The sequence below is a fragment of the Argopecten irradians genome, chromosome 9 (assembly GCF_041381155.1).
Source record: "Argopecten irradians isolate NY chromosome 9, Ai_NY, whole genome shotgun sequence".
In the NCBI taxonomy this organism is placed as follows: Eukaryota; Metazoa; Mollusca; class Bivalvia; order Pectinida; family Pectinidae; genus Argopecten; species Argopecten irradians.
Window position 1 is genome coordinate 12654662 of NC_091142.1, and position 25406 is coordinate 12680067.

The following is a 25406-nucleotide window of genomic DNA, read 5'->3' on the forward strand; positions in this document are numbered from 1 at the left end:
GCGCTGGTGACGTAAGCAGACACAAGTGGTTGTACATTTCTTTCTATTAAGTAGTTATGTCCTTCCACAGAGAGTTGGCACACATTCTTAATTATGAACTTAGTATACTCGAATTATAAAACTTCTATTCATAAATGATTTGATAACTATTAATATATCGTATATAGAGCATACCTGGATCGAACGATATGTTCCACATATCGAGAAATTCGACTCATTGAAGTTCTATTTATCGATATTCTACTGTACATGAATTATTATCGCTTATCATAAGGATAACTTTTTTCAACAGAAACACTTTTCTAAAAGTCAAAACAATATTTAAATCAACAATATTTTTTATCATTTATTTATTTATTTATCTATTGTCTTGAGTATCTTGAGATTCACATTTTGGCTGAAGGTCTTCCATCTCACAAAGTTCGAAATAAATGTAAATAAAAGACTGGGTCATAAAACTGCGTATTGTGCTCTCTACATTTTCGCTCTTTACATGAAATCTGGTATCTTTATATGTCTGTTAAGAATGTATGAGATGCCGTACATTTTGTTTGTTCTTCAGTAAAACCTTGTTGCATCGTTTTTAGGCGTCGAGGTTTGCATTCTTTCAGTAGAGGCACGTGTATCTGATTTATTCGTTTCAGTTCTCCTTAATGTCTAATGTGAACAGTGGTAATTGCCACTCCTCTAGTCGGTGGTATATCGTACAGCTGTTACATTTCGCGGATGTAAATTTCGCGATATGCTGTTTTAAAATGAAATTGTTCGCAGTATTTTATTTTCGCGACTCACTCTGTAGCATTTGAAAATGTTATTTACGTGACAGTGTGTGTTATGGAAATTAATTACTTGAGAAATTTTGCGTGCTATTAAATTTCGCGAATTGAGTGGAATCCCCGAATTTATAGATATAAAAATCCCCGCAAATTTTAGCAACAATACAGTAAAATGGGCTCTTTTTTCTGTGATGTAACATCAATTTTTCGCGATCATAGCAATGTGCCGCGAAATCACGAAAATATCATCTCCGCGAAAATATCCAGTAATACGATAATATCTTTGAAATATAAAAAAAACAAGAAAGACTAATCTTAAACACTTCCGAGTAGAATCATAACAAAACCAGCATCAAGAACAAAGCTAACATTTTTATTTCTTACTTACGCCAACATGTATTATTCACTCTTGCATCTACATGTAGCAGGCCTGTTAGGGCAGACATGTAATGCCATGCCTTTATATTAGTGTAGCGGGGGGATGTAAATATTTTTGTATAGATATGGACAGGGCAAGCTAAAAGGTTAAGCCGGTTTCCTAATATGTATTGTGTACCTGTCCTGTGACCTTTGTTTGGCTCTGTACTGTGGTAGTGTTTCTGTCGTGCATTTATTCCTCGTGAGTTTGGTCCTACACATTGTCCATCTATGTCTCTCTTTCCTCTGCCGTTGTTAGCTGTCTAGTCTCGGGTATTGGATAAATTCATGGTAGGGATGACGAATTGAGTTCCTTTGCGCTAACATCTCTTCTATTAGGTAAATATGGGTAGGTTGAGTAAATTAGGAACGGGTAGAGATGGAACATTTCTTAGGCAATTAGATATGGGAATGTGGGACTGGTCATACCTGCAGTATTTGTACGGTAGGATTGTCGGCTTAGTCTATGCTGTTGTATGTAATAAATACAAATGTAGTTAATTGTTAAAAGGAATTAATTAACTAATTGTTTGTTCTTCCTCTCAAACACATGGGCGAGTCGGGAGAAGTTTGACGTCATTTCAAAGTGGGCCTAACACGCTCCTGTAACATAACAAACGCTTCGGTGACAACTAGATGCAAACATATATTTATGAAATTCAATCTGTTTCCAACATTGGAAATGAAACCACGATCCGTGAGGGATTTCGAATTCTACGAATTTAGCCGGGAAGAGCCGATCTTGGTAGTGCTAGATTAGACGGTTAGACCGATTGAGTTAGTCAATTCACATTATATGATTTATAGATAAAAAGTGGAAATGACAGTTTTATAACTCATTTCAAACCATTATTTATAGAAAAACAATACATATGTGCATGTCAAAATGTTCTGCATGCAATATCAATAACATTTTGGAGTCTAAATATTTTTAAATAAATCAATTTTTCCGAAAAGTGGCAAGCAAACTATCACTATATTTGGAAGTAAACACACAATCACGTGATCACTAGTTACCCATAATACTATTCTATATTTCGGCCAATGGCATGAATGAGGTATACGCACGTGACTTGTTTTACTCCATTTTTGCTACAAAAAAATGCAAATACATGTATATATTAATTAAATTCAATGTGGTTCACGACTTCAGAGATAAAGCACGTACCGGGAAGATTATCATCCCAAAGTTGAAATAATATCATATGATGTACATGGCCATTAAGACCGTAATATAAATCCGTTGTGCATGTAGCGGGGTTGTAAATAGTTCTGTATGCAAGCTAACAAGTTAAGCTGGTTTGCCGATGTGCATTGTGTACCTGTCCTGTGACCTTTGTAAGGCTCTATTTGTACAATGTAAACGTCATACAATAAAATACTTATCAGGTGAATACGGCGAGTGATCATCCCCCGACCTCGGGTTATATCACTTACTCGAATTTCCTTGGTATTATTCCTGGTAAATGTCACTATATTATTTATGAAACACGATCAACAATATTTGAGAAGTGTGTTAGTAATGAGTATTGCATAAATATATGTTTAGAAAAAAACTCGAACTATAAATATCATAAAAAGTTGTCAGAGAGATAAGTGTATCACAGTTCAGTGAAATTGGCATACCATACGGTATGCACTACAAACGTCACACATCATACATCATGGTACAGTGTAGTCAGCTACAAACAGGGATTTTCACAAGGTATAACACCAGCCATTCCTGTCTGTAAGTTATGCATTACTGAGGTAGATTTGATATTCTGGATATGTTCACCGAAAACCAGACGCCGGGTCTCTTTCTTCCAGAATGACCTTGACCCCAAACTGTGGTCTTGTTACAGCTTCCGGAAACACTTTGGTCTCATGCTCAGGATCAAGTCTGATTCTGAATCTGAAATGGAAACAGTATAGCTAATATTTACAAATCATTGAATTATTTAAATATATCAGTAGGGATGAGGCGACTAGTTTGCCCGTTGTCAGTATATTGTGACCTGGTAGGGTGTGCTTATTTGTGTCTTCGGCGGTATGTTTCTGTGAGATATCACTATAAAAAGGGCAAGAGTTCCACTATTGAAAACAGGCATAACACGAAGATACCTCAGCCGCCCAAAAACACGCACGCACATCAGACACGCAACATGCCACATACACGGCGCAGGCTGCCTTCCTTTTAAAAATGACCCTGACTGTTAACAGGGCGTTAAGAATCAACCAAAGGTATAAAAAGTCCCAAATATAATCTTTTCCACAACAATGTTTATAACCAAGAGTTATCTTTCCTTACACCCAATAAACTCCGACAGGGGGAGGAAAGCTTACCGTTGTATGATCCTAGCAATAAACACTCTCTGTTCATTCATGGCGAAGTTTTGTCCGATGCAGTTCCTAGCATAAAGACAAATAAATAGACTACTATTTGATATACCATTAGCTTTGTGAAAACCATCCTGATATCAAAATGACTTTATTTTTACAAATAAAAGTTTACTAGCTAATAGCTATCAACAAACAATTAAAAGCCCACAACTCTCAAAATTTGCCTGTATTCCGTTTTTGCATATTAAAGAGTTATCTCCCCTTGTGATTAGGTATTGATTGTTACGTGATGCTTTGCAGCGAAAACGACGTAAACTTTCAATGTTATATCTAAACTAATTTGACAGCATCTATAAGCTGTATTATAACAATGACTTCGTTTACATTTTTTAAAACAATGAGTCATGACATTGACATTCATTTTGTTTTAAATGTATAAAACAGTAAAGACATTGATATACTGACCTTGGCCCAGCTGAGAAGGGTACAAAACTATACGGATCATTATCTTTTCCATTCGTGTCAAGGAATCGTTCTGGTCTGAACTCCTGGATTGGACGAAAATATCATGCATTATCAAAATGTAAAAGATGTTTTAGTTGAGAAAAATAAAAACAAAATGCAGATCGAGAGAGTCAATGAAAACTATCAAAAATACATAGTTGAAATCATGTCTACATCAATCTAATTAAAATTAGACTTGTAATTCTGCTCCACTACGATACTCTACGTTACGCTTCAATACAAGTATCGTAGTGGAACGGAATTACAAGTATAATTTTAATTAGATTGTGTCTACATGAATAGTAAACCACTTCATTTCGTGAGATACACATTTTCGCGTAATTAACCATTGATTTCTTGACCTAACTTGAACGCCTATTGAGTAAATATGGTCCGGAAAAGTACTTGGTAACGACTACTTACCATATGGTCCGGGAATATGTCCGGGTGGTGGTGCATTGCGCTGATGTTGATTTCAAAAACAGAATCTTTCGGATACAGGACACCGTCCATCTGGACAGGTTTGGTAAGTCTCCGGCCAATCATCGGGACTGGACTGTACATCCGCATAGTCTCCTTAAGGAACAGGTTCATGTAGTGAAAGTTCTTCATGGACTCCCTGAGGCATTGTGAAATCTATTTTAGTTACACTTTTATGTATAAAAAACTGCAGGTGACATCTGATCAAAATACATATCCTTCTTATCACTCGTTTTTTAAGGAAACGAAATAGTATGTCATTTTTGTATTGGAAGTCATCTCGCCTAAATATCACAAGATACCTACAGCTAATTTTAGCTGGACAAAATACACATAATTTTGATCTTTTCTGCGCTTTATATGAAATCAATGACATATGCTTTTACTGGTATATAGTTCATTGAGTGACATTATATTACATGTATTATACATATGAAATACTGACTTTGGGATTGTTGGATTGATTGATTAAAAGAATAATTCAACGAATAAACTAATATTATTATTTTAACATTTAAACATGTATTTTATCGATGGAGTTATTTTACCCGTACACACGTACCTGCACAGGGACTTGTAATGTAGGTTGTGAGAAAGTCTGTTGTGTATACATGTGTACTAGGCCTATATACTATATAAAGTCTGTTTTATATAGTATATAGGCCTAGTACACATGTATACACAACAGACTTTCTCACAACCTACGTTACAAGTCCCTGTGTGTACACGTACCCATTTTGTCAACTACCGCTGTCGACGGCCATAATTAACATGGTTCAGTACTTACCGATAAGCGGATTAACTCTAATTCGTCTCCTCAATAGAAAAATACTTATATATACAAGCATAAAGAGTTACCTACCATTTATTTACAGAGAAACAAATAAAAAATCGAAACATCCCTATTCTACCCAAAGGAAAAAAAACTGTAATTAATATATAAATGCTCAGAATATACAAACCTGCGTTCTATCTAGATGGTTAAAGTTAAGATGGAAATAGAAATAAATAAAGAGCTATTGAACATTTGAATATTTGGTAAATTCGATTTTAATTTTCATATTATGATATGGTGAAAACGGTTAGCGGTACTCTTTCATCAAACACAGGTACGCAATGTACCAATGTGTAATCAAAGCTCCCCTAAACCCTGATTGGCCTTCCCGTAGGTTTACCCTGATGCAAATTTAGATTGTTACCCTGTACTAATACTACACTTACATCTAATTTTGTAAATTTTCTCTGTATACTCTACACTGCTAGGTGTGTCTGTTCATTTGCATTTCCTGCTTTTGTAGGTATTTTTAAGATACTTTAGGATACTTTAAGATATTTAAGATACACTCGTCAGGAGTAGTTTTTTCCTTAGAAAAGTCCCTCAATTAAAAAGTGAGGAGTCCCTCAATTAAAAAGTGAGGGAGGGAGAGGTTGTGAGGGTGACGGTGGGGGAGTGATGTTGCGTGTGAGGGAAAGAGCGGGGTGTGTGAGGGTGATAACCCGTCTCCAATTAACTCACAACGATATCTTACATGTACACTTTGTGAAATTATAAACTGTATAATTAGGTAAGAATAACTTGATGGTTGGTATGGACCACGAAATCAATATGGCAAATCTAGCTTGTGCCAGTCTTGAAAATAATGCGATTTTTAACAACATATTGGTATACTGCTATATTAAACGGGTCATTGTACAGGGTCAAACCATAACTTAGACAGACAGCTGTGGTCCTATTAATAACTAGGGTCATTTCGGACGTGACAGGTGTAGGAGGAAAGCCGGAGTGCCAGAAGAAAAATCACCGACCAGCGGCTAATACCTGGGAACTGTCCCACATCGAACTCGGTACCTAGAGTTGTAGGGCTTATGGTAATATGTCGGAACAGTTTATAACTACCCCGTTACAACGGAAGACAGACAGACAGACTGACGGACAAAAATAAATCTCTCCAAGAATTACTTAATTTAATCTGACACATTTGCAATAATGCTCATGTTATCTTACCAGCTCGTGTAGTTGGTAATGTCGCTCACAGATGTCAATTGAAAGGATCTTTTCTCTTGAAATGCTCTTATTTGAACTCGTAACCGAGAGATTGATGACTAGTGGTGATATGTCGAACCAAAACAGACAGACTGACAAATATCGACCCCTTACATGCATTATTTGAACTAGACACCAGGCATATTCTTACCAGCTCATACAGTTGGTATTGTCGCTTAAAGATGTCAACTCATTGTATATCTTCTCCTGTTCCTCTGGGTACTTCGCGCAGCAGTACAGTGCCCACGTGATAGCAGACGCCGTGGTATCATGGCCTGTAAGGTATACGAATATGTGTGCTAAACTATGCCTCAAGGAAGCAGCAATATCATACTGTTAAACAAAATTTATTTGTGTGCGATTTTCTTCGCGATCTAACTAAATTCGTGAGTGTTTATCTCCTCTTCGTTTGTTTTTATTTAATGGCCCATCAACAGCCAGATTTATTTAGGGTCATCGTTTCCTCTTATCGATGTAAACATTAACTATATTGGGAATAAGGGTGCTCATTCATTTTTTTTAATCTGCGAAAATTAATCTTCGCGATCTTTTACAGAAATGGAAATCGCGAAATTTATTAGCCACGAATGAAAGTAAATTTTCAGTATGCGTTCGTAAAATTAAAACTGTCAAAACTGTACCCAAAGGAGGACACCTCATTGAGGATTACACATGATAGAGACCGCAGAATCAAACCAAAAATAGATTCCTGGAAATCCCCCTTGTGGGCACAGGAAAGAATGTTTCGGAGGCTGCTGATTGGGTATTCAGGGTGGATCAGTTTCAAATGTTTAATTTGTGGGTTTGGAAATACATGTAGATGTAAAATATGTAAAGAAATTTTAAAATTCTACCAAGTCTATTTCTGACAGGAGAAGGTATTGAAGATTAGAATTTTATGAAAATTTTGGTCAGAATTAGTGATGGGTGACCAGACTTGAAAACTTAATTTGACCTGGACAGTGGCAAAGGTTAATATTGTTGTCTATGGGAAATCAATTGGTTCTGCGGTCTCTGATAGAGGTGAAATAGATGATCATATCCAATCCTTGTCACTGCGTTACTGAATGGGTCGAGATTAGGATAGTCCTAAACATATTTCCGATTTCCGCGAAAGGGTTTATTTGATATATACATTGGCAAATTACCAATAAAAACCGGCAAAAGTAGTTGTGTATTGAATTGATGACGTTGTTTTACAGTTTTGTAATAATTGTTTTCAGAAGTAGGAAACGCGTGTACGGATGTTGTGAGCTGAATTTTTGCGTACGTATATCCAATTTTCTGTGAATACTTAGGAATAAAAAAAACCGAAATACAGCAAATCATCAATTTTGGGATTACGTTTGTGTATGTTTACATTATCCAATAAGATATAAGATGGGTTGATAAAGAAAACACTTGAGTCTTTTCAATGATATGACAGATAGTTTACACCATAAGCTGTCCATTTTAAAGTGGCTGGGGTTTATCACAACCGGCTTGACAAGCTTTATTCATTCGATTACTTATACAGTTCAGAGAATGTACGCATGCTAGTATTATTTTAAAATTGTTTCGAGAAAATAAATCTTTACATTACACATTCACAATTAAAGGTAAGCATGCATTTTGATGTGAAGGAGGTGTACGTGTATTTTGATTTTTTCTAAGAAGGTGTACGCAAAGTTTGATCTAAAGGAAGGTACACGTAATTTGAGCTAAAGGAAGGTACACGTAATTTAAGCTAAAGGAAGGTGGACGTAATTTGAGCTAAAAGAAGGTGGACGTAATTTGAGATAAATGAAGGTAGACGTAATTTGAGCTAAAGGGAGGTAAATGTAATTTGAGCCACAGGAAAGTAGACGCAATTTGAGCTAAAGAAAAGTAGACGCAATTTGAGCTAAATGAAAGTAGACGTAATTTGAGTTAAAGGAAAGTAGACGCAATTTTAGCTAAAGGAGGTAGACGTAATTTGAGCTAAAGGAAAGTAGACGCAATTTGAACTGGAACGTAGACGCAATTTGAGCTAAAGGAAAGTAGACGTAATTTGAGCTAAAGGAAAGTAGACGCAATTTGAGCTAAAGGAAAGTAGACGCAATTTAAGCTAAAGGAAAGTAGACGCAATTTGAGCTGGTAGACGCAATTTGAGCTAAAGGAAAGTAAACGCGATTAGAGCTAAATGAAGGTAGATGCAATTTGAGCTAAAGGAAGGTAGACGTAATTTGAGCAAAAGGAAAGGGGTTCGCAATTTTAGCTAAAAGAAGCTACGCATGTTATTTGTTCTTAAGATACACATGTATTAAATCGACCTGCTGGTATCATAAACAATGTTTCAACACAGGAACATAATAGCGCTCATGCGAAGTGTATATTTTGATACCTTTATTTGAAGATTATCTATACTGACCCTCAAACAGAAACGTGTCGACCTCGGCTCGGATATCACTGTCAGAGAGACCCCTCCCCTGGTCGTCTCGGGAATACAGCAGGATCTCCAGGAAGTCGAGACGTTTCTTTGTGGTGGGGCTTTCATTACCCTGTAAACCAGAACGTCAGTTATCATATAACAACCATTGACCCTAAAACAATGGAAGTTACCATATAAACAGTGTATTTCTGACCCTTAAACCATGGAACGTCAGTTATCATATAAAAAGTGTATTTTTGACCCAAAACCATGGAACTTCAGTTGTGGTGTACAAAAATGTGTCTTCGACTCTAAAACCATGGAACGTCATATGTCATATAAAAACCTGTATTTTTGACCCTAAAACCATGGAACTTCAGTTACCATATGAAAATGTATATTTGACCCTTTACCATGAAATGCCAGTTTTCATATAAAAAGTGTATTTTTGACCCTGAAACCACGGAACGTCAGTAATCATATAAAAAGTGCGTTTTTGGCCCTAAAATCATGGAACGTCAGTTACCATATAAAAATGTATTTTTGACCCTAAAACCATGGAACGTCAGTTTTCATATGAAAAAGTGTATTTTTGACCCTGAAACAATGGAACATCAGTTATCATATAAAAAATGCGTTTTTGGCCCTAAAACCATGGACCGTCAGTTTTCATATGAAAAATGTATTTTTGACTCTAAAACCATGGAAAGTCAGTTTTCATATGAAAAAAATGACCCTAAAATCATGGAACGTCATTTATCATATAAAAAGTGTGTTTTTTACCCTAAAATCATGGAACGTAAGTTATCATATAAAAAATGTATTTTTGACCCTAAAACCATGGAACGTCAGATTTCATATATATATATATAAAAATTGACTCAAAACCATGGAACGTCATTTATCATATAAAAAGTGTGTTTTTGACCCTAAACCATGGAATGTCAGTTGCGTTGTACAAAAGTGAATTTTTGACCCTAAAACCATTAAACGTCAGTTGTCAAAAAATGCATTTTAAACCTTAAACCTTGAAACTACAGTTGTCATATAAAAAAGTGTATTTTTGGCCTTAAAATCTTAGAACGTCAGTTATCATATAAAAAGTGTCTTTTCATCCTTAAAACCATAGAATGTCAGTTGGCATATAAGAAGTGTATTTTTTTTACCATGGAACATCAGTTGCCATGTAAAAAGGTGTATGTTAGGTAAAAAAACCATGGAACATCAGTTGTCATGTAAAAAGGTGTATGTTAGATAAAAAACCATGGAACATCAGTTGTCATGTAAAAAGGTGTATGTTAGATAAAAAACCATGGAACATCAGTTGTCATGTAAAAAGGTGTATGTTAGGTAAAAAAACCATGGAACATCAGTTGTCATGTAAAAAGGTGTATGTTAGGTAAAAAAAACCATGGAACATCAGTTGTCATGTAAAAAGGTGTATGTTAGGTAAAAAAACCATGGAACATCAGTTGTCATGTAAAAAGGTGTATGTTAGGTAAAAAAACCATGGAACATCAGTTGTCATGTAAAAAGGTGTATGTTAGGTAAAAAAACCATGGAACATCAGTTGTCATGTAAAAAGGTGTATGTTAGGTAAAAAAACCATGGAACATCAGTTGTCATGTAAAAAGGTGTATGTTAGGTAAAAAACCATGGAACATCATTGTCATGTAAAAAGGTGTATGTGTAGGTAGTGAAAAAAAACCATGGAACATCAGTTGTCATGTAAAAAGGTGTATGTTAGGTAAAAAAACCATGGAACATCAGTTGTCATGTAAAAAGGTGTATGTTAGGTAAAAAAACCATGGAACATCAGTTGTCATGTAAAAAGGTGTATGTTAGGTAAAAAAACCATGGAACATCAGTTGTCATGTAAAAAGGTGTATGTTAGGTAAAAAAACCATGGAACATCAGTTGTCATGTAAAAAGGTGTATGTTAGGTAAAAAAACCATGGAACATCAGTTGTCATGTAAAAAGGTGTATGTTAGGTAAAAAAACCATGGAACATCAGTTGTCATGTAAAAAGGTGTATGTTAGGTAAAAAAAACCATGGAACATCAGTTGTCATGTAAAAAGGTGTATGTTAGGTAAAAAAACCATGGAACATCAGTTGTCATGTAAAAAGGTGTATGTTAGGTAAAAAAAACCATGGAACATCAGTTGTCATGTAAAAAGGTGTATGTTAGGTAAAAAAAACCATGGAACATCAGTTGTCATGTAAAAAGGTGTATGTTAGGTAAAAAAACCATGGAACATCAGTTGTCATGTAAAAAGGTGTATGTTAGGTAAAAAAACCATGGAACATCAGTTGTCATGTAAAAAGGTGTATGTTAGGTAAAAAACCATGGAACATCAGTTGTCATGTAAAAAGGTGTATGTTAGGTAAAAAAAACCATGGAACATCAGTTGTCATGTAAAAAGGTGTATGTTAGGTAAAAAACCATGGAACATCAGTTGTCATGTAAAAAGGTGTATGTTAGGTAAAAAAAACCATGGAACATCAGTTGTCATGTAAAAAGGTGTATGTTAGGTAAAAAAACCATGGAACATCAGTTGTCATGTAAAAAGGTGTATGTTAGGTAAAAAAACCATGGAACATCAGTTGTCATGTAAAAAGGTGTATGTTAGGTAAAAAAAACCATGGAACATCAGTTGTCATGTAAAAAGGTGTATGTTAGGTAAAAAAAACCATGGAACATCAGTTGTCATGTAAAAAGGTGTATGTTAGGTAAAAAAACCATGGAACATCAGTTGTCATGTAAAAAGGTGTATGTTAGGTAAAAAACCATGGAACATCAGTTGTCATGTAAAAAGGTGTATGTTAGGTAAAAAAAACCATGGAACATCAGTTGTCATGTAAAAAGGTGTATGTTAGGTAAAAAAACCATGGAACATCAGTTGTCATGTAAAAAGGTGTATGTTAGGTAAAAAAACCATGGAACATCAGTTGTCATGTAAAAAGGTGTATGTTAGGTAAAAAAACCATGGAACATCAGTTGTCATGTAAAAAGGTGTATGTTAGGTAAAAAAACCATGGAACATCAGTTGTCATGTAAAAAGGTGTATGTTAGGTAAAAAAACCATGGAACATCAGTTGTCATGTAAAAAGGTGTATGTTAGGTAAAAAAACCATGGAACATCAGTTGTCATGTAAAAAGGTGTATGTTAGGTAAAAAAACCATGGAACATCAGTTGTCATGTAAAAAGGTGTATGTTAGGTAAAAAAACCATGGAACATCAGTTGTCATGTAAAAAGGTGTATGTTGTGAAACATTGTATTAAAAAGTGTATGTTAGGTAAAAAAACCATGGAACATCAGTTGTCATGTAAAAAGGTCGTATGTTAAAAGTGTAGTAAAAAAAACCATGGAACATCAGTTGTCATGTAAAAAGGTGTATGTTAGGTAAAAAAACCATGGAACATCAGTTGTCATGTAAAAAGGTGTATGTTAGGTAAAAAAACCATGGAACATCAGTTGTCATGTAAAAAGGTGTATGTTAGATAAAAAAACCATGGAACATCAGTTGTCATGTAAAAAGGTGTATGTTAGGTAAAAAAACCATGGAACATCAGTTGTCATGTAAAAAGGTGTATGTTAGGTAAAAAACCATGGAACATCAGTTGTCATGTAAAAAGGTGTATGTTAGGTAAAAAAAAACCATGGAACATCAGTTGTCATGTAAAAAGGTGTATGTTAGGTAAAAAAACCATGGAACATCAGTTGTCATGTAAAAAGGTGTATGTTAGGTAAAAAACCATGGAACATCATTGTCATGTAAAAAGGTGTATGTTAGGTAAAAAAACCATGGAACATCAGTTGTCATGTAAAAAGGTGTATGTTAGGTAAAAAAACATGGAACATCAGTTGTCTTAAAAGGTGTATGTTAGAAAAAAACCATGGAACATCAGTTGTCATGTAAAAAGTGTGTTTGATTTTAAAAAAAACCATGGAACATCAGTTGTCATGTAAAAAGTGTGTGTTTTTGAACATTGTTGTAAAATGTTGACAAAAAACATGGAACGTCAGTTGTCATGTACAAACAGTGTGTTTTACATTTTGTCATAAAGTATGTTAGGTAAAAAAACCATGGAACATCAGTTGTCATGTAAAAAGTTGTATGTTAGGTAAAAAAAACATGAACATCAGTTGTCATGTAAAAATGGTGTATGTTAGGTTGCATAAAACTATGGACATGGAACATCAGTTGTCATGTACAAAAAGTGTGTGTTTTTGACTTTTTTGACACTAAAACTATGGAACATCAGTTGTCATGTACAAACAGTGTGTTTTTGACTTTTTTGACACTAAAACTATGGAACATCAGTTGTCATGTACAAACAGTGTGTTTTTTACTTTTTTTTGACACTAAAACTATGGAACATCAGTTGTCGTGTACAAACAGTGTGTTTTTTACTTTTTTTTGACACTAAAACTATGGAACATCAGTTGTCGTGTACAAACAGTGTGTTTTTTACTTTTTTTTGACACTAAAACTATGGAACATCAGTTGTCATGTACAAACATTATCATCCAGTGTTAATAAACATCTTCCAAAAACATGATATTGCAAATGTTTAAAGCATGATTAAAAAAAAATCTTTTTTCTCTTTTACCATTTCACTTCGTCTCTCTTCTATAATAGTATCAGCGAATGTATGAACGTGATTTATCAAACGACTGAACTCTCGCCCTTGTGGTGACAGCAGAAACATCCAATCCAAAAATAGCCATGGTTTTCTGTGGAGTAAGAAACAATACGATTCATACAATATTTAGTGAGTTTGTTGGCTCAAGCTCTGAAACTAAAATTCAAAAAGTACAGTGAACCATATCTAATGCGACACTTAGAACACTTAACTTAAGCGTCAGGTTCATTTAATGTTGATGTCACCAGGCTCCGATTTCTCGAAACAAAGGAGAAGCCTAAAGTCAAAACTTACGTTTTTCTCCTTATGTATCTTATATGAAGAATTGTGACTTAAGTCAGTTTTTGACTTAAGTTTGCTTCGAGAAATCGGAACCAGATACACTTTTGGTGAATGTGCAATCAGAACTTCATTCCATATAGGATATAGTGCCATGGATTTTTTTTCAAGAAGCAATTAATTATTTATAATATTTCTATCTTGTAGTAACATTTGATGCTAAATGTTTTCAATGGTGGTAATGGTGTCAAGTAAATAACTTTTGCAACCTTTTTCTTGATAGAGAAAAACACCATTTGTCAGCGGTGTAGCATCTTTAAATTTGTTATAATTTTATCATATTTAATGTTACTAGCCTATATATGAACCTAACCCAGACTATCAGGACAGGTGTGGATATAAATACTAGTGTTTCGGACATTGTCAAATCTCCTTTCAAATTATAATCCAGATGGGACACAATTACAAAAAAAAACAACAAAAAAACAGCATGCATATTCAAAAGCTAGAACACGTATACACATCATAAATTTATATCGGAAAGGGAGATTTCCAATGGATATTATCCTGCACTGATTACATTCTCCTATTTCTAATAATACCTGATTTGGAATGCAATAAAAAAAAAATGGAAAGTTGGTTGTAAAAAATTACTAGTAAAATACGTACACAGTTCGTTCCAAACAAAGCTGTGTTAGTCTCCCCACAGCTCGGACATATGGATGTGTGTCCCTGAAAAAAAAAATATATCGGTCATTCGTTCAAAAATGTCTACGAGATTTTTGAAAGGTGAACAAGACAGTATATGCTGTTTACTAAAGGATTTTGATATTCTATAAATAAACATGTATATGCATTTTAATTGCTAAGGTGTCAGCATTTATTTTTTTGTCAGAAACTAGATACCTATGATAATATATTATACTTATCATTATTTAAATATCAACAACCGTTGACAATCACGGAAATTGTGTCAAGAGCGTCTTGATATGACCCTCATTGATAGATATTGACATTACAAGGAAATAGAAAGTTGATAGGTTTCCTTGGTGATATATGGTGCACTGTTACAGCTTAGTAAATAGTTTACAGATACTTATACACTACCTCGACTGGGGCATTGTATATATTTGACTCGTTAAAATCACCGGCAACTCAAAGTTTGTGGTATTTTACAGCAAAATGACCGACAAATGCATGTGTATTCAATAACAATATGAACATCAATATTTGCTTCATATTTTAAAGTTTCTAATAAACATACAGTTGTAGCATCTATTTCATACATTATCTTTTTCATATTCATGCAACAAGTCATTTTCAATTCTTTTGGGCTTAGAACATCAATTTTAAAACCACATATATAGCATCACCAATAATGGCCTAGAATGAAGCCGCAGTGGTGGAGTGGTTAAGATGTATGGAGCATTTGTTGGGTATTGGCCGCTGGTCGGTGTTTTTTCTCCGGGTTTTTCTCTGACTTTCCACCACCATCTAACCTGACACGTCCTTCAATTACATTGGCTAGCACTGCTTTTTAAATAGAATGCTTGATTCAAAAGAAACATGTGGAACTCATTTGCTCCCTAAATATGTGCCACTGACATGCATGAAAGAGTTAAAATGCCACGTGGAAAACTGGATTCTGACTGAAGACTGATCAGGTAATCAATTCGTTTGGCATACGAACTCACCCTTTCTGCTGAACATTGTCCTCGTACGACAGGGAACATCTAAGCATCGTATCCAAAGTAGCCAGTCTCACAGGCTCATAAATCTCGATACTTTTCTCAGCCTTCGCTGCCTGTGCAAGTTTGTCCTGATCAAATCACAATGTCAAGTTCATCTTCAATCATGAAACATGTATTTTTGATATTGAGGAACATGTCATGGAAGCGATAACTATATTGTCTTTGAGTATAATTAGTAGTACGTCATCCTACCTTGGGGTGAGACAACATTATCCCAACCCAAGGGGTACTGCAAACTTGGATACTTTGGCGAGTGCTAAATTTCATAATTTGCATGCATAAAACTTTCATGGTGTTGTTATTTTCGCGCAAAAGATACATTTTCAGACCTTTAACAACAAAGTTCATGCATTATGCAAATATTACGCACGAACTATTTTTTGTGATCAAACGATATTCGCGTAATAAACGTAAATTTCCATTCGTGTAAATTCACGTTTACTGTTTAATTCATGAATGTCCAACACAAAGGGTTTGTTGAGGGGTTGGATGTTAATGAATCGAGGCTTTGTTACGACACCGAGAATTAATGCTTTGTTGCTACACCCCAAGGTAACCAGGTATATTTTTTACCGCACATGAAAAATATGTTTTATTGGTATTAGACTTTTTTCATCACTACATGATCTACTGCACGTCAAAATTAATGACGTTATCGATAATGTTCGCCGCGGTTAAGTCACACCAGTTCACGTACTTTCCGGGTTCTAAAGGTTGGTGTGGACACCCTAAAGTTGACGGATCAAATATATATCCGTGAATTAATAAGCAAAATGGTGGATACTAAAACCGAGACGCTATTCATAAAGATTAAATTTTTATTTTGAGGTTAGAAGTCGTAAACGTTATGCCAACAAAAAAAAAAGATTTGGTTCATACAACATACAATAATTTAAAGCCATGAATTAGCTTCTTCATACTACTCTACTAGAAGTTGTTGAGATGGAATTAGCCAAATTTTCTATTCCTCCAAATTCAAAAGTTTTGAAAAGTGTGTTGTCAAAGTAGTTCAATTAAGACATTATCCCAACAGGCGATAGGAATAAATAAAAAAATGAAATAAGATATGAAATTTGTGAGCTGACGCTGTTTACTTTTCGCTGCTTTTTCGTTCATTGATAAGAAACATGGAATTAGAATCAACCTTAGGCCGAACCTTTAGGTGTATGGGAAGGATATTACAGTAAGACAGAACGATAAAACGCCATCAAGATGAAAGGAAAGACGCAGGAAAGATACGTGGCTGAGAAATAATGGGACTTTAATTTTTTTTCACTTTTGAGAACGCAAGGACAACAAAGCCTACGATTGATTGCAGATGGACATAAAGAATCTTCTGGCGTCATGATCATGGTTTATACATCCTTATCTTAAGATTCTATGTATTTTCTACCACGGCCCACATTTGTTACCGTGTTTTCTTTTCCGCCTTATTTCAACACGTTACGCAATTGATATATATTCACTGATAAAAGAGGTTTGGCCGCTTTCAAAAGGAAAACCTGTTTTATCTTAAATATCCGGTAGACATGACCAAGCACATTTGGTTTGATAATATTTTTTAAAAAGTACGAAAACGAGTACGGTTACATTAATCTATAAGTAGCTTCTCTGTGCTATCATCATGTTCAATAACATATAATACTTGAGATTTTTATGCATCAGATATTTATCAGTTTGTAGCAGATAATAGTTATCAGACACATGAAAGATAAAGAGGTCGGATATACTGGAAATCTTTGCTATTTTTGTGCTGACTAAAATTCGCGATTTCGTTTCTAACGATTCTTTTAATTTAGATTCACGCGGTCCTACTCTCCCTGTTGTATTTGAAAAGTTTCGCGACGACTGATTTTCGCGATATCTAATCGTCTACTAATTACGCAAAATCGTCCACGAATTACGCAAAATCGTCCACGAATTACGCAAAATCGTCCACGAATTACGCAAAATCGTCCACGAATTACGCAAAATCGTCCACTAATTACGCAAAATCGTCCACGAATTACGCAAAATCGTCCACGAATTACGCAAAATCGTCCACGAATTACGCAAAATCGTCCACGAATTACGCAAAATCGTCCACGAATTACGCAAAATCGTCCACGAATTACGCAAAATCGTCCACGAATTACGACAAATCGTCCACGAATTACGCAAAAATGTTATATGCAAGCTATCTTTGTTTGCAATATAAAATACTTCCTTATAGCGCAATATAATAATACTGCTGTCCATTATTTTTCAATTAGTATATTGAAGTACCCTTTATGACATCATAATATGAACAATTGCGCAACGTCATGTAATAATGACGTGAAATCACGATTCGAGAATGGCGTGAAAATGGCATCATGTGTTTGAAGTCTTCAAACGCACTTTTGACACTTAAATTCTTCAGAATGTAGGTTAATGTTGCTATCTCTCTTAGGTTCGCAAAAAAAGTGGGGAGTGGGGAAAAATACAAAAATAATACGCAAAAATGATAAATTAAAAAAAAATTAAAAAAATAAGTAAAAAAACACCCCAAAAAACGAGAACCAAATAAGATTCGTTTCATTAGAATTACGATCCTACATATATATAGTACAGTATATTAATTATACTTACTACAAGAATGTCTGCCACCTCGTTGTATGTTGTTACATAGGACTTGAGAATATCGAAGTGGAAGGCTGGCGTAAGTAATTTCCTGTTCCTTTCCCATTTGGCACCTTCACTCAACAGTAGTCCATCCCCTATTTATAACACAAACATTCTTATACCTCGAATTCGACAGAACGAGTTCATAGGGAATTAATTTAAATCAATATATATATATATATAAATAAAGAAGGACAAAATAAGAACAAGATACATCTTTCTATTGAGTCAGTAATCAATCCTAGGACACCAAGATAATGTTATGATTGATGCAATCTATGTTACTGGAAAATAATTATGTTTCATGATGGTTTGATTTTCGTGGCTTTCATTTTTGACCAAAATCAACGAATTTACTTCCCGATTAACTTAAGCACGAATTAACTATTATGTCATTCGGAACTAAAATCCCACTTCGTATTTTCCGACTGTAAGGTTTTCTCCCAGGAATTTAAGTGCTAACTAAATTGTAAAATGGGAATCCGTGAAAATTGAGCCTAACGAAAATAAATGATCTCACAGTATGTCGTGCGACAATTGAGAATCGAAGTAGCAGCATTAAAATGATGATGAAATGCATTGCCATATCATATCAGTAAATAAAATAGAAAGTAATGCATTAGTACCTAACCACGGGATGAAGCTGCGATATCCCTGCCCGACGCCCTTGGGTTTCGGTTCGGATGATTTGAGTAATAATTTGGCAGTTTCAGGATGGCAGACACCAAAATAATGATTTAGTGACGTAATCCACGTGACGTAAGTCCTCGTGCGCGTCTTCTGTACTTTATTTTGTATCAGCTCAAAATAGTCCGGAATCTCTTTTATCTGAAATAAAAACTTTTTAGATATCAACTATTTTAGTTGTCAAGCTTTAAGAAATAATTGTCCATTGGTCTTATACTGAATTTTATAAAAGGAAACACCAAGGAGGTTCAAAGAGTATGAAAATTTCAAACGTAATAGACCAGACGACTCAAAAGAGGAAGAGATTTGTTTCATTGTCCGTTCCCTACTACATCTGTAATTATAATACTGTGAATAATGATATTTTGGATGTGGTCATATTTTGGCTTATTTGGCCTTTGGTAAGAAAGCGTCAAGATTATTGATTAAGCTGACTAGTTAACTATTTGTATGTTTCTTTATTTAATGATAATTTATGATAGTCTTATCATGGCAATATATACATATAACTATGTATCATGTACTGTAACGTTTTTACCATGTACATGAATTAGTTATCCTTCATTGAGCTCCTGGAGTTCATAACACCACATAAATCTCGTTTCGATCTCTAGTCCTCTCTCTCTCTCTCTCTCTCTCTCTCTCTCTCTCTCTCTCTCTCTCTCTCTCTCTCTCTCTCTCTCTCTCTCTCTCTCTCTCTCTCTCTCTCTCTCTCTCTCTCTCTCTCCCTATCTCTCTCTCTCTCTCTCTCTCTCCTCTTTTCCTTAGAGTGCTTGTGTAAGAACTTGCGTGCGAGGGTGTGTATGTAAGCGTGTGTGGCGTATGTGTGTCTGTGTGGATGTGGGAATGAGGATCATGTTCGTAAATAGAGAAATGAGGTAGAAGCTGCTACTGCAGATGATGATGATGATGATGATGGAAGATGATGAACAATAATGATGTAGATGAATGAAGCTGATGCATCAGACAATGATGATGGTGTATGAAACTGCGACTGCAAATGATGATGATGGTGATGATGATTATGATGAAGAATGGTAATGACGATGACTATTATGAATGCTGCTGCTGAAGAAGATGATGATGATGAATGGTGATGGTAATGGTGAAGATGATGAATGGTGATGGTAATGGTGAAGATGATGAATGGTGGTGATGATGATGATGATGATGATGATGATGATGATGATGATGATGGATGGTGATGGTGATGATGAATGGTGATGATGATGATGATGATGATGATGATGATGAATGGTGATGATGATGATGATGAATGGTGATGGTGATGATGATGATAATGACATTAAATGGTGATGATGATGATGATGATGATGATGATGATGATGATGATGATGATGATGATGATGATGGTGATGATGATGATGATGAATGATGATGATGATGATGATGATGATGATGATGATGATGATGATGATGATGATGATGGTGATGATGATGATGAATGATGATGATGATGATGATGATGGTGATGATGAATGGTGATGATGATGATGATGAATGATGATGATGATGATGATGATGATGATGATGATGATGATGATGAATGGTGATGATGATGATGATGATGGTGATGATGAATGGTGATGATGATGATGATGATGGTGATGATGAATGATGATGATGATGATGATGATGGTGATGATGATGGTGATGATGATGATGATGATGATGATGATGATGATGATGATGATGATGATGATGATGATGATGATGATGATGATGATGATGATGATGATGATGATGATGATGATGATGATGATGAGATGATGATGATGATGATGATGATGATGATGATGATGATGATGATGATGATGATGATGATGATGATGATGATGATGATGATGATGATGAATGAAGCTGATGCAGCAGATTATGATGATGATGGTGAATGAAACTGCTGTGGCAGATGATGATTGATGATAATCTTTTGTTTTGTATTTGTAAAAATGCTTTGGAAAAATAAAATAATTATAAAAAATTTAAAAAAAAGCGTCAAGAGCAAACAGACCAAAACTTGACTACGTCGATATTTAAAGCTGAAATCTCACTTTCTTACACTATATTTAGAGAGTGTGAATTCATCTAAAAACTACAAGAAAGTGAATACAGAGTATTTCGTGTTCATCTTTTTATCAAAATATAAGTATTTGGGTGATCGGGTGATGTAGTGGTTAACCCACTCGCCTTTCACCTAGCCGGCCGACACGGACGTGAAAAGGTGAAGGGTCACCTGTCCGATCACATTTGATTTCCCGGGGCACTCCGAGTTTTCTCCCACTTTAAAACCTCTCACGCGCTTTCATTCGAACCATCGAAAGTAATTTGTATCAATTGTATAACTTAAATGTGTAAAATATAATAAAGTTTATATTTTTAAGTATAAAAACGTATGTTTGTATTTTTCTACTCGCTATTGATTTCTAATGTGAACACTGCTCAAGTAAATTACCGAACACACTGCGTAAATATACACTCAAAGGTCCAGTGAATGTTCAGTCAACCAGAAAGAAACAATAATACCTGTGTGAAAACATATTGATAGGTATAATAGGCACATGAAAACGCCTTCTAACACACAAAAATTTTAACCACCTCATATTGGTACAAAAACGCCCATATTCACCGACGCCAAAATATCCCAATTGAGGACAATAATTTTTCATTTTTTTTTCATATGGTATATTTCTTTGAATAACAACTCCAAAAGATTTTATTGAAAATACACATGAAGAAATTAAAAGACTCAATATTCTTCTTTGTACAAATATGCATTTATTCCCTTTTAGTATATTTTTTTCTGACCTAATCACAACAACAAAGGTTTTGTATCTTTGCGTTTCTTAATTCGTTCGATATCAATAACATACGTTTTTATGTTTTAATAGACACCACCATGCTACACTTTTACTTACGAGATTAAGGTTGCCCATTACAGGGTGAACTGGGCCTATGGTCTGTGTCCGTATGGCTGCTCTGTAGAAGTAACTGTACCGGTAAAAAAACCAGGCCAACTTCCATAAGATCAACCCCAGGACTAGAGTACCACAGAAACTCCCCAGAGACACCGAGGACCACATCCCGTCCACTGCCAGTAGGGGCCACATCTTGTTTATCGCTGACTTTGGCCACATTCTTCCTTTCACCACGCGCGGCAACGCCTCACTGCACGCTAGATGGAGATAGACCAGAGCAGGCGCTGCTACCAATCAAGTGGAAAAGGTATATATGATGTTGAACCGATATAGATTCATATAAAAAAAGCGCACAGAGCCGTTACTAGTTTGCCCAAGCTACAGTGTAGTATTAATAGCTTTACCAATATATGAATAAACCAACCAATTTTCGCGTGCGATTACATTTCGCGTGCTATAAAAAAGCGAAAGAAAAATTCGCCACGAAAATGTTCCAAATATTGATAATGTAGAACCTTAGAAGCCTAAATCGCAAAATCAAAAACCCTAATTATGAAAAAGCGATATTAAAAACTGCGAAAAATAGATATATATGTAAATAATGCTTAACTAAACGAGTTATTAATTATATAAACAGTTTGATATCATCATCGTTATCAGCTAGAAACTCTTACTGCAGTGATTGTGATAGTAAAACATTGATAAAACCTGATCATTAACACGTTTTAAAGGAGTCCTAAAACATATATCGATACGGATTAGTTTGAATGTGATTTGGTTATCAGGGATGATACCATACTTTAATGTGCGTCATACCCATATCAGTTTTTATTAAAATATTTTTCTATACCTAAAAAGGCGTGTTTGTTATACCTATAATAAAGCGTGCTACTTGTGGCCTATCGAGAGAATCGTGTGTCTCAACACATTTATTTTGCAATAGGACTGAGAAAATACAAAGAACTATATCATAAATAGTTAAGTTAGATGTTAAAAAACTTTCTTGTCTTGCACTGAGTCCCTTCATCGTGTTTGAAATAGACACCAGTAAGAATTGATTGTGCGTAATATAAAAATAGAAACACAAGAATATTGCATATCCATGTACTTGCTACTTGTCACCAAACGAAATAATTGTATGACCAAACAAATATATTTATTTCTCAATGGGATAGAGAAAATACTTTGTATTTTTTTTTTGTAAACAGTTCAACTAGTCGTTAAAAACTTTCTTGTCTTGCACCATATCTCTTCATCGTGCACAGTTATCCATGCTTAATGTTAAAAATAGAACCACATTATATTTTCTCATAGCGTTGCATGTTTACATTTGTATATCTATGTACTTCAAAATGATTATTCCGTCTTTGCATATTACAGAGTTAGCTCCCTTGCGGGTAGGTAGCGATTGTTATGTCATTGTTTTGTGAGCGCCTTTCACGTCGTTTTCTCCGAAATGTATGACGTTACGCTCACAAACACTGACGTCATAATCAATACCTACTCGCAAGGGCAGATAACTCTGTAATATGCAAATACAGAATAGGTTTAGCAGTGGTCCAGACACACTTGTATAACATATGCGTATAAAATGTTACACCACAAACATAAACTAACACACACAAGAGGGATACTTACCACACGACACACGCTCTAGTGTATAGCTCAATGAAACTAGACTGTTGCTGCATTTATATACATTCCCGAGCAGAGGATGTTGGTTTAAGTGTCATTGAAGTATTCAACGAAATATTTATAGATATTTTTAACCAATGAAATTCCTTTAATGAATTTTTTCCAAACAACTTCCGTGATATTACTGAATTACGTATCATATCAAGCGTTGGATAAGCTAATGTAGTATGAAAATGGAGTTTTGTCATTTACGTATCTATGTGGTATGTCCTTTCGTCCTATGTGACCTTAGGTTTCCAGAGGACAGTGAGTAAAATTCTGTTAAGTTCTAATTATAAATCCAAACATTTTGAATAGAGTGACACATGCAACATGAAACATTAATGAGAAACGTGTTATGTACTTAACCTTTGAAGCCATTCACATGTGTAAGAAGAAACAACGTATCTTTTTCTTTTAAACCCGAGACTTAATGAGAAATTGGTTATTTACTTTACCTATGAAGTATGAAGCCATTCACATATGTAAGTGGAGAAAATTATGTTAAAAGACTATGTAACTATTTATAGAAAATGCGATGTATGTATGATTAGAAAATCCTTTTCTTATAATCCTGAAACTTTATGAGAAATTTGTTATTTACCTTACCTACAAAGTTATTTACATTTGTGAGGATAGTAGCATAAACAGATAAACAGCTTTTTATAGCAAGCGTTACAGTTGAATTCACACAATATTTGTTTGTCACATCACTGACCCGTTCAGCCATATCATACGTATGATGGCCGATATCAGCTGTCACGTTACTCGCATTTATGAACTAACTTGACAAGGGTAAAATAACATCATGACAGGTTACTCGCATGTTATGCGAGTAACTTGACAAAGGCAAAAATAGCATGACAGGTTACTCGCATGTGATGTGAGTGACTATACACAACCGCAGAGTAGGGTATAGTACATTTGCAACAAACTATTTTCCAATAAACATTTTCCCATAACCCTTTAACTTCTCTAACTCAAAGTGTAGCACAGATAAATGTTTTGGCTCAAGAATGTAAAGAAAGACACAAAAAATATTTAAAAAAAAACAAGAAAAAACCACCATACAAACAAGAAAACAAAGAGACTAATCAGCTACACAATTATTCAGCACTTTAGACGTGATTGTGTTCTTAATTATTGCGCTAGTTTGCATTGTAGGGTAATGTGTACTGTTACGCCACTAATTATCATAGTAGCGAAATCATGGAGATAGGAATACGTTGTATTGGGCTCTTGATTAGACATATAACACATTATACTTGATCAGACATATAACACATTATACTTGATCAGACATATAACACATTATACTTGATCAGATATATAACACATTATACTTGATCAGATATATAACACATTATACTTTATCAGATATATAACACAGTATACTTGATCAAATATATAACACATTATACTTTATCAGATTTAAAACACAGTATACTTGATCAGACATATAACACATTATACTTGATACTCTCCAAGTAGCCGTCGTACCATGTCATGGGATGGGGCATTTAACTCATACATTGATATTGCCATGGCCATGTCGCGGACTTTTCTACATTTTACTCCACCAGCGTAAATTGCATTCATACATCAATTAACAAAATTATCCTCGAGATATTATTTTAAAGATGCTCCACCGCCGACAGGGCATAAATGATATTCTTCATTTGAACTATAATTAGTGTTTAATCGTGTATACATATGCCTAATTAACACAAAAATAATACAAAATAATTTATTTCGCCTTTGGTGCATGCGCAATCAGTACTTCATTCCATATAGGATATAGTGCCACGGAATTTTTTCGGGATGCAGTTAATTATTTTTCATGTTTTTAACAT

At 34.8% G+C, this 25406-nt stretch overlaps 1 protein-coding gene across 4 annotated transcripts; it reads right to left on the bottom strand.

Annotated features, from left to right (window-relative positions):
• Nucleotides 1-1904: 1904 nt before the first annotated feature.
• LOC138331496 (cytochrome P450 4A25-like) lies at nucleotides 1905-23643 on the bottom strand. 4 transcript variants are annotated; one of them, XM_069279171.1, is made up of 13 exons: nucleotides 23518-23643; nucleotides 21880-22136; nucleotides 18883-19096; nucleotides 18224-18351; nucleotides 15557-15681; nucleotides 14532-14594; nucleotides 13551-13674; nucleotides 8933-9062; nucleotides 6695-6818; nucleotides 4443-4638; nucleotides 3981-4063; nucleotides 3519-3584; nucleotides 1905-3087 (listed from the first exon to the last, which is right to left on the bottom strand). In XM_069279171.1, the coding sequence occupies exons 2-13, from the start codon at nucleotides 22096-22098 to the stop codon at nucleotides 2967-2969; spliced, it is 1593 nt and encodes a 530-aa protein (XP_069135272.1). In that variant the 5' UTR covers nucleotides 22099-22136; nucleotides 23518-23643; the 3' UTR covers nucleotides 1905-2966. The 4 variants fall into 4 exon arrangements, with proteins under 4 accessions (XP_069135272.1, XP_069135273.1, XP_069135270.1 ...); XM_069279172.1 differs by having other exon boundaries at nucleotides 18883-19084; nucleotides 21880-22163; XM_069279169.1 differs by having other exon boundaries at nucleotides 21880-22163.
• Nucleotides 23644-25406: the final 1763 nt, after the last annotated feature.

Bases quoted from the DNA above. Each gene is read 5' to 3' on its own strand.
- LOC138331496 (XM_069279171.1), bottom strand. From the start codon at position 22,098: ATGTGGCCAAAGTCAGCGATAAACAAGATGTGGCCCCTACTGGCAGTG. The intron at 18,352-18,882 runs GTACTAATGCAT...TGTTATAAATAG, and splicing joins CAGCTTCATCCCGTGGTTAG to GGGATGGACTACTGTTGAGT. The intron at 9,063-13,550 runs GTAAAAGAGAAA...TCTGGTTTACAG, and splicing joins AAGAGAGACGAAGTGAAATG to GGTAATGAAAGCCCCACCAC.